Source organism: Haliotis cracherodii, unplaced genomic scaffold (genome assembly GCF_022045235.1).
Source record: "Haliotis cracherodii isolate W230 unplaced genomic scaffold, xgHalCrac1.p SCAF_11, whole genome shotgun sequence".
In the NCBI taxonomy this organism is placed as follows: domain Eukaryota; kingdom Metazoa; phylum Mollusca; class Gastropoda; order Lepetellida; family Haliotidae; genus Haliotis; species Haliotis cracherodii.
In genome coordinates this window covers 40,927,764-40,940,858 of record NW_027266266.1, presented here as the reverse complement: position 1 = coordinate 40,940,858, position 13,095 = coordinate 40,927,764, and the positions used below count along the sequence as shown (strand labels likewise).

At 39.6% G+C, this 13,095-nt stretch overlaps 1 protein-coding gene across 2 annotated transcripts in view; it reads right to left on the bottom strand.

The window, feature by feature from the left end:
• Window positions 1-12,630, bottom strand: part of LOC139456499 (protein hobbit-like) — an 86,618-nt gene extending 73,988 nt beyond the window's left edge. Inside the window, exons 1-4 of one of the 2 annotated variants that reach the window (XM_071238246.1) lie at window positions 12,472-12,630; window positions 5,747-5,870; window positions 3,488-3,537; window positions 1,206-1,371 (exon numbers count right to left, since the gene is read on the bottom strand). In XM_071238246.1, coding sequence (XP_071094347.1) covers window positions 1,206-1,371; window positions 3,488-3,537; window positions 5,747-5,870; window positions 12,472-12,530 — 399 coding nt within the window. In that variant the 5' untranslated portion in view covers window positions 12,531-12,630. Of the gene's footprint in view, window position 1; window positions 20-469; window positions 482-1,205; window positions 1,372-3,487; window positions 3,538-5,746; window positions 5,871-12,471 lie in introns of those variants that run through there. The other variant, XM_071238247.1, reaches the window with a different exon arrangement.
• Between the last annotated feature and the right edge of the window lie 465 nt (window positions 12,631-13,095).

Below are 13,095 nucleotides of genomic sequence, written 5' to 3'. Positions count from 1 at the left end.
CCTGTGCCAGAGCAAGCACCTGTGTCTGAGGGTCTCATATAACAGTCACAACTTACCTGTGTCACAGCAAGCACCTGTGTCACATCCCTGTGTCTGAGGGTATCATATCAGTCACAACTTACCTGTGTCAGAGCAAGCACCTGTGTCACGTCCCTGTGGGTCTCATATTACAGTCGCCATTTACCTGTGTCAGAGCAAGCACCTGTGTCATGTCCCTGTGTCTGAGGGTCTCATATTACAGTCACAACGTACCTGTGTCAGAGCAAGCACCTGTGGCATGTCCCTGTGTCTGTGGGTCTCATATTACAGTCACAACTTACCTGTGTCAGAGCAAGCACTTGTGTCATGTCCCTGTGCCTGAGGGTATCATATCAGTCACAACTTACCTCTGCCGCAGCAAGCACCTGTGTCATGTCCCTGTGCCTGAGGGTATCATATCAGTCCCAATTAACTCTGCCACAGCAAGCACCTGTGTCATGTCCCTGTGCCTGAGGGTATCATATCAGTCACAACTTACCTGTGCCACAGCAAGCACCTGTGTCATGTCTCTGTGTCTGAGGGTCTCATATTACAGTCACAACGTACCTGTGTCAGAGCAAGCACCTGTGGCATGTCCCTAGTGTCTGTGGGTCTCATATTACAGTCACAACTTACCTGTGTCAGAGCAAGCACCTGTGTCATGTCCCTGTGCCTGATGGTATCATATCAGTCACAACTTACCTCTGCCGCAGCAAGCACCTGTGTCATGTCCCTGTGCCTGAGGGTACCATTTCAGTCACAACTTACCTGTGCCACAGCAAGCACCTGTGCCACAGCAAGCACCTCTGTCATGTCCCTGTGCCTGAGGGTATCATATCAGTCACAACTTACCTGTGCCACAGCAAGCACCTGTGTCATGTCCCTGTGCCTGAGGGTATCATATCAGTCGCCACTTACCTGTGCCAGAGCAAGCACCTGTGTCACGTCCCATTGTCTGTGGGTCTCATATTACAGTCGCAACTTACCTGTACAAGAGCAAGCACCTGTGACACGTACCTGTGTCTGAGGGTCTCATATTACAGTCGCAACGTACCTGTGTCAGAGCAAACATCTGTGTCATGTCTACTGTGTCTGAGGGTCTCGTGTCAATCACAACTTACCTGTGCCAGAGCAAGCACCTCTGTCATGTCCCTGTGTCTGAGGGTATCATATCAGTCACAACTTACCTGTGCCAGAGCAAGCACCTGTGTCATGTCCCTGTGTCTCTGGGTCTTGGGATCTGCCTGTCTCTGTGTCTGCCTGTCTGGTGTCTGTCTGCCATGGCCATCTCCGTTGTCTCTCCCAACATCAGCTTGAACTCGGACGTCTTGGATGCACACCACAACTGGCTTCCTGACAAACCAGGGTCAGAAATAAACGAGGATCCCTTGGGTCCTTGAGTTTTTTTGGTCTTTGTTCTTTTTTTAAAGCCTTACGTCCGACACTACAAACACCTGTCTCAACTTGTATTGTTTGCTAGCTCCAAGCAGAACACAAAGCAACAGCCAAGAAAATCAATCTTCACATTTATCTGTTTACATTTAAAGAATTATTCACTCATTTACCACCATTACATAGTTTTGAGTCCTTCTTAAATGACACATCCAATCCAAATCAAATTAGGGACCCAGTCATTCATTGCAATGGGGGTGGGGGTGTGGGGGTGTGGGGGTGTGGGGGGTGTGGATGTGTGTGTGTGTGTGTGTGGGGGGGGGGGGGGGGGGTTGTCTGAGGGAATGAGAAGCGGATGACCCAAAAATATGACACATATTTGGGGAGGGTCCTGTTAGGACATAGGATAATACAATATAAAGTGCTTCCTCATTCTGTCTTTTCAGGGATGGTCATGAAAAAAAGGTTCAAGAATATGGGGAAGGTCATCATAAAATATCATATGTATTAAGCGAGGTAACAAATTTTATATCTGAGATAACAATTTCTCAGTAAAGTACAGATTCTTGTCCTTTTTTGGGTTGAGTCCCATACGACAATCTGTATTTTACTGAGAGAGTGTTATCCCAAATATAACATTTGTTACATTTGACCACTTTCTAAATGGCATTGTGTGTTGATAGCTTTCGGCCATGGGAGTCGTGCCAGTTTACACTTGTCAGAGGGGTACACAAAGTATGTGATCTAGACTACCAGTTGTCGGACTTTCATTTTTGTGGAAGCCTCGGTGGCTGAGTGGGTTAGACTGCTGACTTTGAGTGCTGGCGATTAGGTGCCTCACTCTGGCAGTGTGAGTTCGAATCCTGGAAGTTCAATCTGTACTTTACTGAGAAAGTGTTGTCCCAAACATAATATTTGTTACGTTTGACCACTTTCTAAATGGCATTGTGTGTTCATATTAGGGGAGGGTACATTTTCAGTACATTAGTGCATCAAAAACCTCTGACCCACCCCCTCTGTTATTAATCACCAGCCCCTTACACTGTAATTGAAACAAGTTCCATTATCACAGGCTTGACTTGACTTGCATGCCATCTTGATATAACCAGAATGTCTCGTATCATAAGGTTTTCCCTCCTGTTGTCTTTTTACTCAGGAAAACATCATTTCCCGCTAAAAGTGCTTTCCTAAATCTTCTGATTTGAATAAATATATATTATATAGGAGGAGGCCGCAATTTTCAATTTAGATATCTGCCAACTAGATCAATGAGACCAGGAATGGAGCTTGTGATCCAAGGTGATGCTATATTGAGGCAGATGTGTCCAGGGTATTTATCATTATAGAATGGAGATAGGATACAAGTTTCACAACTGTTACAGTTGGCATAGTCAGTTCTAAGAGAAGCAGTCATCTTCGGAAGGGTGAGGTGAGGTGAGGTGAGGTGAGGTGAGGTGAGGTGAGGTGAGGGGTTTAACGTCTCGTCCAAGATTATTGCACTTATAAAGCGACGTGCATGTACGTGTGTGTTTGTGTGGCTGCTTGTTCTCGTCCGGACTGATGCCGATTTATAGTGCTAGCCCACTGAGATACCATGCCGCAGTTTAACATGAATACCCCACTCAGACTGACTCTGAGCTGACCAGTCCTTGTTTTAGCCCCTTAATGCCGAGCGCCAGACAGGGTAACAAGTACCATCTATTAACGTCTTTTGGTATTATGCAGTCGGGGATCGAACCCCGGACCTTCCGCTCTCCAGGTGGAGGCTCTACCACTAGACCACGGAGGCGGTCCCTTTAGAAGGGAGATAACTAAGTGGTTATTGACTATACATAGATTGTATACAAACTGTTTTCTTTCAAGTTTTTAACACATTTTCTTCAAACTATGAAAGATCCCTCATCAAGTCAGAATCTAAATTCAAGGTTTTTTCATGTCTGTGGAACCCTGATTAAATATAATACTCTGTAAATACATTTAATAATTAATTGCCATTTCTATGGGAAATTATCAAGGTAACACCCAATCTTAATCTTTCCTGAAATAAATAAGTTCCAGTCAACGCCCCATTACTTACTTCACATCGGGATTGAAAAAACAGCTTGACAGCCATATACGATCAAGCTCCTGTAAAAGAGTAAACACTAGATAAACAAGCCTATTTTTTAAATAATTTCTTATGTTTTATACATGTTCTACATGGTAAACACATGGTAAAAGCGAGAAACATTGTTACTTCAGATACTAGTGTGAGTGAGTTTGGTTTTACACCACTTTTAGGGGGCGGTCGGGTAGCCTAGTGGTTAAAGCGTTCGCTCGTTACGCCGAAGACCCGGGTTCGATTCCCGACATGGGTACAATGTGTGAAGCCTATTTCTGGTGTCCCCCGCCGTGATATTGCTGGAATATTGCTAAAAGCGGCGTAAAACTATACTCACTCACTGAAGAGCAGAAGTGGGATGCTGGGGACACATTCTGCCACATAAAAATTTAATCAGTATAACATCTTTGATGTTTGGAAATAGATTGTGAATACTACATTATTCTTATAATTTTTTAATATTAATACACCATACTACGACAATGTCACTTTATGATATGGGCGGTTGGGTAGCCTAGTGGTTTAAGCGTTCGCTCGTCACGCCGAAGGTCCAGGTTCGAATCCCGACATGGGTACAATGTGTGAAGCCTATTTCTGGTGTCCCCCGCCGTGATATTGCTGGAATATTGCTAAAAGCGGCGTAAAAACATACTCACTCACTCACTACACCACTTCCCCTTCAGATACTAAACTAAAAAAGTTGATCTATTCCCAGTGTGGAATCGGGTGGTCAGGCTCAGGTGCCTTGGTTCATTCTGTGTCACCATGGAACATTTCTCATGACACTGGATTGTCTGGTCCAGGCATAGACTTATAGATCAGACTTATAAACAGTTGAAATACTGCTGAGTCAGGCATTCAAAAACAATCAAGCAAAGAAAACTTTGTGACTTCATAAATTATTAATGTGAAAGATCAGACTTTCTGAATGGATAAAAACATCTTATTATTCTGATCCATGACATTATGTTTAGTGGGCGGTCGGGTAGCCTAGTGGTTAAAGCGTTCGCTCGTCATGCCGAAGACCTGGGTTGGATTCCCGACATGGGTACAATATGTGAAGCCCATTTCTGGTGTCCCCCGCCGTGATATTGCTGGAATATTGCTAAAAGCGGCGTAAAACCATACTCACTCACTCACTCACTTATGTTTAGCTTTGGATTAGGACAAAGAATGTTTAATTTAACATAAGCCTTCCCACTGATGCATGACATCACAGTTTTGCATTAACAGCTTCCTCCAGCTCCACACAGGGCTAGCATGTTCCCTACCAAGACGGTACAAAAATATTAAGCCCTTTTCTTACAGACTGCTCTCAGCAATATCCTCTTTGCCATGAATAAAAACAGTCCCTTTTCTCGGTTTTCAGTCATCAGCCAATATTGGAATTTTCCTTGCTGCATGCTCAGTGTTTTTGCATCATAAAAGCCATAAAAGCTAGAAGTGAAAAGTCTGGAAAATCATAAACAACTGCTCAAAATTAAAGATGTACGGGGTCTGCTGTACAGAGTTGCATCCCTTGGACACACGCCAGAAACCTATTACTGTGGATTTGAATCCCGGTTCACCCTGATTATGTTTCTAGGTTCATCAGCACCATACCCGTGCTCGTGGGATTCACCAAAGTGGTGAACATCTGAGACCTGCATCACTTCAGATTTTTCTCCCACATCCAGTTGACATGGCATGATATAACTAGAATACTGCTAAACCCAACTAACTCACTCACTCAATCAAATACCACTGAAACAAGTCTCAAGGAACCTTCAAGCCTCTGAACACTGGTATTCATAGTACACTGCATAAAAACGTTTTTTAAATCTTTTCAAAAGACATGTTTTGTTTCATTTGTTTCTTTGTTGATTAACGCCACACTCAGCAATATTCCAGCTATATGACAGACGTCTGTAAATAATCGAGTCTGGACCAGACAATCCAGTGATTGATATCATGAGCATCAATCCACGCAATTGGGATCGATGACATGCATCAACCAAGTCAGCGAGCCAGACCATCAGATCCCATTAGTCACCTCTTACGACAAGCATAGTCGCCTTTTACAGCAAGCATGGGTTCTCACCCGGATCTTCACGGGTCAGACTACATGTAATGCTAATAGCTGAGAGTTAAATGAAGACATACATTACAAGCAAAACACTGAAACAAGATGAAAACTGTCGTAATATTTCCACTGAGACATTAAGAATAATCTGGAGGAAGTTGTAACACACTCACCACACTTAATCCTCTCTTAATGACAATCTGAACATTTCCAAAGTTGAACAGTCCAATTTTCCCGAACTTGACCTGGATGTCGAAGTACTTCTTCAGGACGAGAGAGATCAGCCAGGCAATAACCCTGAAGAGAGAGAATCATTTCCGTTATACATCTGCGACATTGCAAACAATTCTGTCTTACAGATGTCTACCTTGTCTACCTACCCTGAATCATACTATTTTCCCTTCCATCAGGCCTTACTGTAAGGCTATAGCACTACATGAAGCAAGTCTAGACTTTCCCCAGGTTCGGGTCCTGAATATTCCATCTCAATGAGGCTCCTTTTGAATATAAATGTAGTTCATTGTTTCTAGCAAAACTGTACATATATTTTCAGAGACATTAGTCTATGACGTATCAGTCTGTGTCAAAAATGCTTCAGTCTACAAGCAACCTTGTATTTTGGCAATATGTTCATCAGAAATGTGAGCTGATCTTTTAAGACCATAAGAAATTTTACTTGACACAGGCTTCAGGCTAGTGGCTGAAGTCACAGACTATGTCTGCACTATAGTATTCCTGTAAGAATGTGATTTAAAATTCTGAAATGTGGACTATGATTAATATGCAGGACAAACAACAAAATGAAACATGTAAACATGGCAACAAGATAAGGAGCCCAAGGTTATTTTTATAACTTGGTTTAGAGATTTTCTTTTCAAGAGAAAACATTTCAGTGGACTACTTCCTTCTCTTATTCATCTGTGTGTTTTTCATTTCCAAAGTCAGTTAACAAGACCTGATAAAAATGTGTAGCTTTTAAAACTATTCTGCATTTGTGAAATTTTGGTTGGTGGCCTTATAAACAAATTGATTAAAATCATCCAGACATGCTTAATTCACAGCACAAGTAATATTTTGTTACCTTTGTAATCATTGTAATTACAGTGTTAATGTTCGTTTTTCAATCTTTTGTCAAAAATCACACATAATCAAAGACATATTACTCAATTACGATAAAACACCTACTTATTTATCAAAGTTCTGAAAGACTAGTTCTTATATATGAGACAATAATTAACATTTTAGATGATTAGTCAAAAAGAAAACATTTCACTCGCTTCTCAAGGAAATTAAACTATCTTGTCTAGAAAGCTTAAAGTACAAAATAGTTCTAAAACTTTAAAAATACCAACAATTGCACAGCAAAAGACATATTAAAAAAACAATATTTTTAATCAAATTTCCTACACATCATAGAGCATGTCATAACAGATGTCTTCTATCTCACTGCTGTAATATTCAAGGCTTTTTGTTACATTTTGTGAATTAAAACCTAAACCAGGAAGTACATGCCTAACACTTTGTCTTGTTATCAGATCGTTCTCCTAATCTAAGGACAGAAGGAAGTGTTTAGCATTATCATTCCATCTCACTCATTCAGTATGATGTCCAACAAAATCTGTGGAAGTATTTCAATGAAAGCTGCAGTGCATACAAATAACATGTGTACAAGGCTGTGACGGCTTACTGGTCTTGTTACATGTGGAAGCAGGTTTCAGTGTATTAAAGCTGTTAAATTTGTCATTTTTATCACTGAGTGAGTGAGTGAGTGAGTGAGTGAGTGAGTGGGTGGGTGGGTGGGTGGGTGGGTCAGTGAGTGAGTGAGTGAGTATGGTTTTACGCCGCTTTTAGCAATATTCCAGCAATATCACGGCAGGGGACACCAGAAATGGGCTTCACACATTGTACCCACGTCGGGATTCGAACCTGGACCTTCGGTGTGACGAGCGAACGCTTAAACCACTAGGCTACCCAACCGCCCATATCATAAAGTGACATTGTCGTAGTATGGTGTATTAATATTAAAAAATTATAAGAATAATGTAGTATTCACAATCTATTTCCAAACATCAAAGATGTTATACTGATTAAATTTTTATGTGGCAGAATGTGTCCCCAGCATCCCATTGCTTGTCAAAATTGATGACTGAACTGGGACCTTTGGAGGATTGTCGGATAGAATTGGTATCTAGAAACCAGGGCTGGAACCATACACTAACTGTGTAACCCTATACGTATCACGATACCTTGTTCACGATCCAATATGTATCACAATACTTGCATGTGCTCTTATCTGTGGTGCGTAAGCCATCTTTTTCATAGACAGGTTGACCAAATAACTGGCACACTAAAGATTTACAGTTGGCAGTGTCAAGTATGGGGTAATGGATGAAAATATTTACGTTTTCACTACTCATTTTCACTAGTAATTAGTGTTTGGTGTCACACTTATCACCAAATACATTTAAGAAAAGAATACTTTTTACTCAGCATGCGAAAAAATCCCAGTCCACTGATGCATCGGGGTACCTCATCCCTCTTCTACTAGCAACTAGGGCTGGGCCGAGTCCAAACTTACTACTCGGGTACCCAACCCCTATTACCAGACCCAACCCCGGTACCCGCCGTAGGTCTCAATAGATGGGTACAAAATGTCTGATTGGGACCAGTTTACAAAATGCACTTAGACACAGATACAGAATGATCTGGTCATGCATACACTGAAGTTGACCCAAACAGTATCTTTAGTGCATGTCAATGTACCCCATGATGTGAATCGTAGCTCATAATATCAATAACTGTATTGTCTACTCCAGAATCAATTATTTACAGACTGCCATCACAAATAACTTCTTTTAGAGGCATTTAGAAGGTGGATTATTGCTGACTGCATCATTAAACAACATACAAACACACACTTATAAGAATATCTACAATAAATTTAAAGGTACTAAACATGAACAATTACCGTATTCAACGTAATAAGCGCCCAGGGCGCTCTCAAAATTAGAAATAGGGGGCTCTTATTAGAATATTATTTTGGTGGAAAAAAAACCAACAGAGTTGAAAGATAAATTTTGTGGTTTATGCTGACCGCCTGAAATGCTTATATACTTCAGATATATTTTTTTTTAATTTAATTGCCCATAATTAAGGGTGCATACAACACAGGAGTGTGTATTATACGCGAATAAATAAGTCTTGTGTACACTGATCAATCAGAAGGGGTGCTAATTGGGATTGTTTACCAGCCAAAATATTACCAAATATCGCCGCAGGCGCTTATTACGACAAATACAGTAGTTTAGTCAATACCATCTCATACTATGCACTGCTCCATGGAGAAAGGTTTACTTGCTTATAAAGTAATCAATGTTGAAAAAACCCAACACATTGCTGTTATACATTCTACTTCATAATCAATCAATATCAACACAATATGATTTCCTGAAGCTGATAGATTAGTGTCACACACGTCATGGGAGATCATTACTGTTTTCCTCATTTTTCATTTAAAGAATGAATTGTCATTGTGACACCAAACTGACACCAACTGGGATACAGTGACTCAATATTATTTCTAGTCATCAGGTGATCATTTGAATTACAATAGCAGCATTTATTACCAGTATCTGTACATTATGAAAGGACTGGCAGGGTAAGCTTGGGTAAATGTCTCTCCTTCTCACAACTAGTATCTTACATGTTGTACATCAAGTTGGCAATTAATAATGGCTACAGAAAATGATTCCGTTACCCATCCCAGCTTTAGTTACATGGTGACTTAAAATACACTGTTAACAAACCTCTGAATTTGATATACCGTATTCCACATAATAAGTGCCCAGGGCGCTCTCAAAAATAGAAATAGGGGGCTCTTATTAGAATATTATTTTCGGTAAAAACAACAGAGTTCAAAGAGCGTAAATTTCATGGTTTATGCTGAAATGTTTATATACGACAGATATATTTTCCAGAATTTAATTGCCCATAATTAAGGGTGCATATAACAAAAGTATTATACACGAATAATCAGTCTTGTGTAGATTTATCAATCGGAAGGGGTGCTAATTGGGATTGTTCATTAGCCAGTATATTAGCAAATATCGTTGTGGGCACTTATTATGTCGAATACGGTATTAGAACTTTTCAGGTGCTGCAGGTCTTAGATGTTTCCCCCTTTGGTGGAAACCCATGAGCATGGTGTGGTGCTGACAAACCTACAAACATCATGAGGTCAAAAAGGAGAACCGTCTCCATGGTCAAGTGGACAGAGTGGAAGCTCTGTGGTTGGATTCCAAGCTTTATACAAAAAGACATAAAAAGATGGTACTTATTGTTATCCAGTGCAGTTAGGAGATAAAATAAGGATTGGTCACTCAGAGTTAGTATACTGTTTCCGAGAGTGGTATCCATTTTAAAACTGTGACACTGGCACTGGTCCATACTATTAAAAGCATCTATGTAGTGCTAAGATCACTTTGTGCTTGTGAACCGTAAAGGTTGGGGGAGGGGGCGGGGGGTGGGGGTTCTTCACGGTTTGTTGTTTACAACACACTTGACCAATATTCCATCTGAAAGGCAGCAGTTTGTAAATGATCAAGCCTGGACTAGACAATCCAGTCATTGATATTGTGAGCAACATCTCACACTGTTGGGGTATGATGACACATGATGATTTTGTGCACTGACATCTTAACACACATTTGAAAAGGGATGTTTTCTTGGGACCATGTATAGTCCCATGACACTAATGGGGTGGCATGGTAAGGGACCATAGATGGGACCTAGAACTAGGGGTGACTATTGGTCTGGAAATCACTATTACGATAACTATTGATATTGAAAGAAACTATTGTGATAACTATCGATAGTTTTCAGTGTATCATTTTCAATGGATTTTAGAGTTGAATTAAACCTTGGAACTGAAGTTTCCTTTGAATGTGATAACCATAACAACACATAAAAAGTAAACTTTGAGATATGACTTATTTCAAGGTAGACACAATTTGAAGTAAAAACAATTACTGGCAATACTATTATGGTGGTACAACTATTGTTCTGCTTGACTTTGTAACTATTGCAAGAGTTAGTGCAAACATTAAAATGCCCCCAACAGTTGGCCCCCCTGTTTGTATTTACTTGGGGATAATGAAATTGAATACACAATTACTCTACCATTACAGTAAAAATATAATTATTGTCAGCATGACTCAGCATGATCAGGAGCATGCCAAGTAAATGTGGGAAATACATTAGGCAGGTTGGAAGAAGACAAATTAAATGAGGTTACATATATCTCCACTTGATTGGTACACAAATGATAATATGGCAAACTATTGTATAACATCAGACATATTCATGTTTATTAAATGTGTTAGCTTAGTATGACCTAGAACATACACCGGGGAATTATTTTCAGGTATGAACATAGCATAACTTCTAAATCATTCATGTCACACTGGGGACCATGAAATGAGTGTATTCAGAGAAAATGTTATCCACTTCTGAATTTAATCAAAACCCTTAGTTAACTGAGTTAACTGACTATAAAAGTCCTGTTTCCACACTTGCCAAACAAGACTGGAATTTCTGGGCTCGATCATAGCGCCACCAGTGGCTACTACAACTTATGTCCTTCCTATTGACAAAATGGTGTCGCCCAGTCAAGACAACATGATCAATAATCGAGATCTATATTGTAATAAAACGGGTTTTACTTCACGAAGTGCATAAAACGTGTGAGCAGCTTGACAAAAAACTTTCTGTTGACTCTAAGCTGATGGTACACATGCTTTACAAATCCTGCAATCGACCGAAATCTACACAGCAGTTTATGAACCAGTTGTCGATTTCATTATGTGATTTTGATTGGACTCTGCATAGACTTGTTAGTCTAGGCAAAATATAACTCCATAATTCCAGCCTAGTTTGGCAAAGGTTGAACCTGGACTCTTATAATCAGTTAACTCCCTTGCCTCGGAAAAATTGCAATTTGATAATGTGAACATGGTGAATGAAGGCATACTTTTAAAAATCTAATGCCAATTGTACTTATAGAATGGTTGTTGATTGAACATTGTCATAAAGTTGCTAGTGTCCTCCATTTGGTCAGGAAAGCCAATAACAATTCACATTCTGTTTATTCAAATAACCACAGTGGCCATAGTTGCTCCTATACCCTGAATAATGAACCTAACTGGGACCAGTACAGAATCTGCTTTAAAAATATTAACCCTCTGGGAACTCCTGTTGAAATTGGGACCCAGCAACTTATGCTTGTTGAAAGAGCAACAAAAGGGTTTGGGTGGTCAGGCTTAGTGACTTAACTGGTTGACTGCATGTCATTGTACCAGATAGCATGGGACTGTGCTCACAATATCAATCAATGGTTTGTCTGGTACAAACTCTATTATTTATAGACATCACATAGACAGTAAGATGCCAACTATGGCGCAAAACAGCACACAAGATATCTAGCTATTTATCCTTTTGCTTAAAATTCAATTATACATTTGGAATAATGGATACTGATTTTTGATGACATGCACATGATCAAATACATGTACAGCAAATATAATTATTGTGAAGAAAGTTGAGAAATAGGATATCATTGACAGCGTCTATATGACTCTATATCCTTGATTAATATGATCAAAACTTCATAAAGGTAACGAAACACATGTAATAAACACTAATATTGATTATGATGCATCGAACGGTAAGCCTTTAACAATACACAATTATAAAGCTATATTTACACATTATGTTATTCTAAAGATACATTCACGTGACGAATGAGTAATTGTCTGTAATTAATCAGCTGATTTCAAAGCTGAAAGTTTATTTTGATAACAACTTGCAGACGAATTTTTCTGCTTCAATCATGTCAATTTACCTGCTCAGAAGCCAGAAGAGAATACCAATGATAATCAATGTCCACACAAAAGAAGGCATGTTTATAGTGAATGTTCAGTTGATCTTTCGAAATGTGTACGTCTGTCACTCATTGTTGTAAACATGTTTCATTCCCTCCCACCGAAACGGGCACCTGTCAGCTGCCATGTTGTTTAGAAATATGGGGCAGCGGAAGTACTACTTCACAAAAACTAATTACATGTGTTATTGTAAAAAGCCTGAGATGAATGCGCTGTCTCGTTTGCGTAAAACAGACTTATTCATAAGATTCATTTGCAGAAAACATGTAAACAATATACAACAATACTAGTAAATAAAATTATCATTATATTAGTCTTTATATATGTAAATAAATGAGAGAGAGGTTATTTACGGACATACATGAGCTTCAATTTATCCCCCAAAAATATTTCGTTCTTTATTTCATACGTGTGTGTATATCCTTTCTAAGTTTAAAGATAACAGGATCCACAATCTTTTAAAAAAAATAAGAACCGACCAAAACCGAAAAGAAATTAAAACAGAATATTGACATTGGGGCAAAACCATATCTTTCTTGATATCAGGGAACAATTTCGGAAACGAGGTTGCTACTTCACCGATA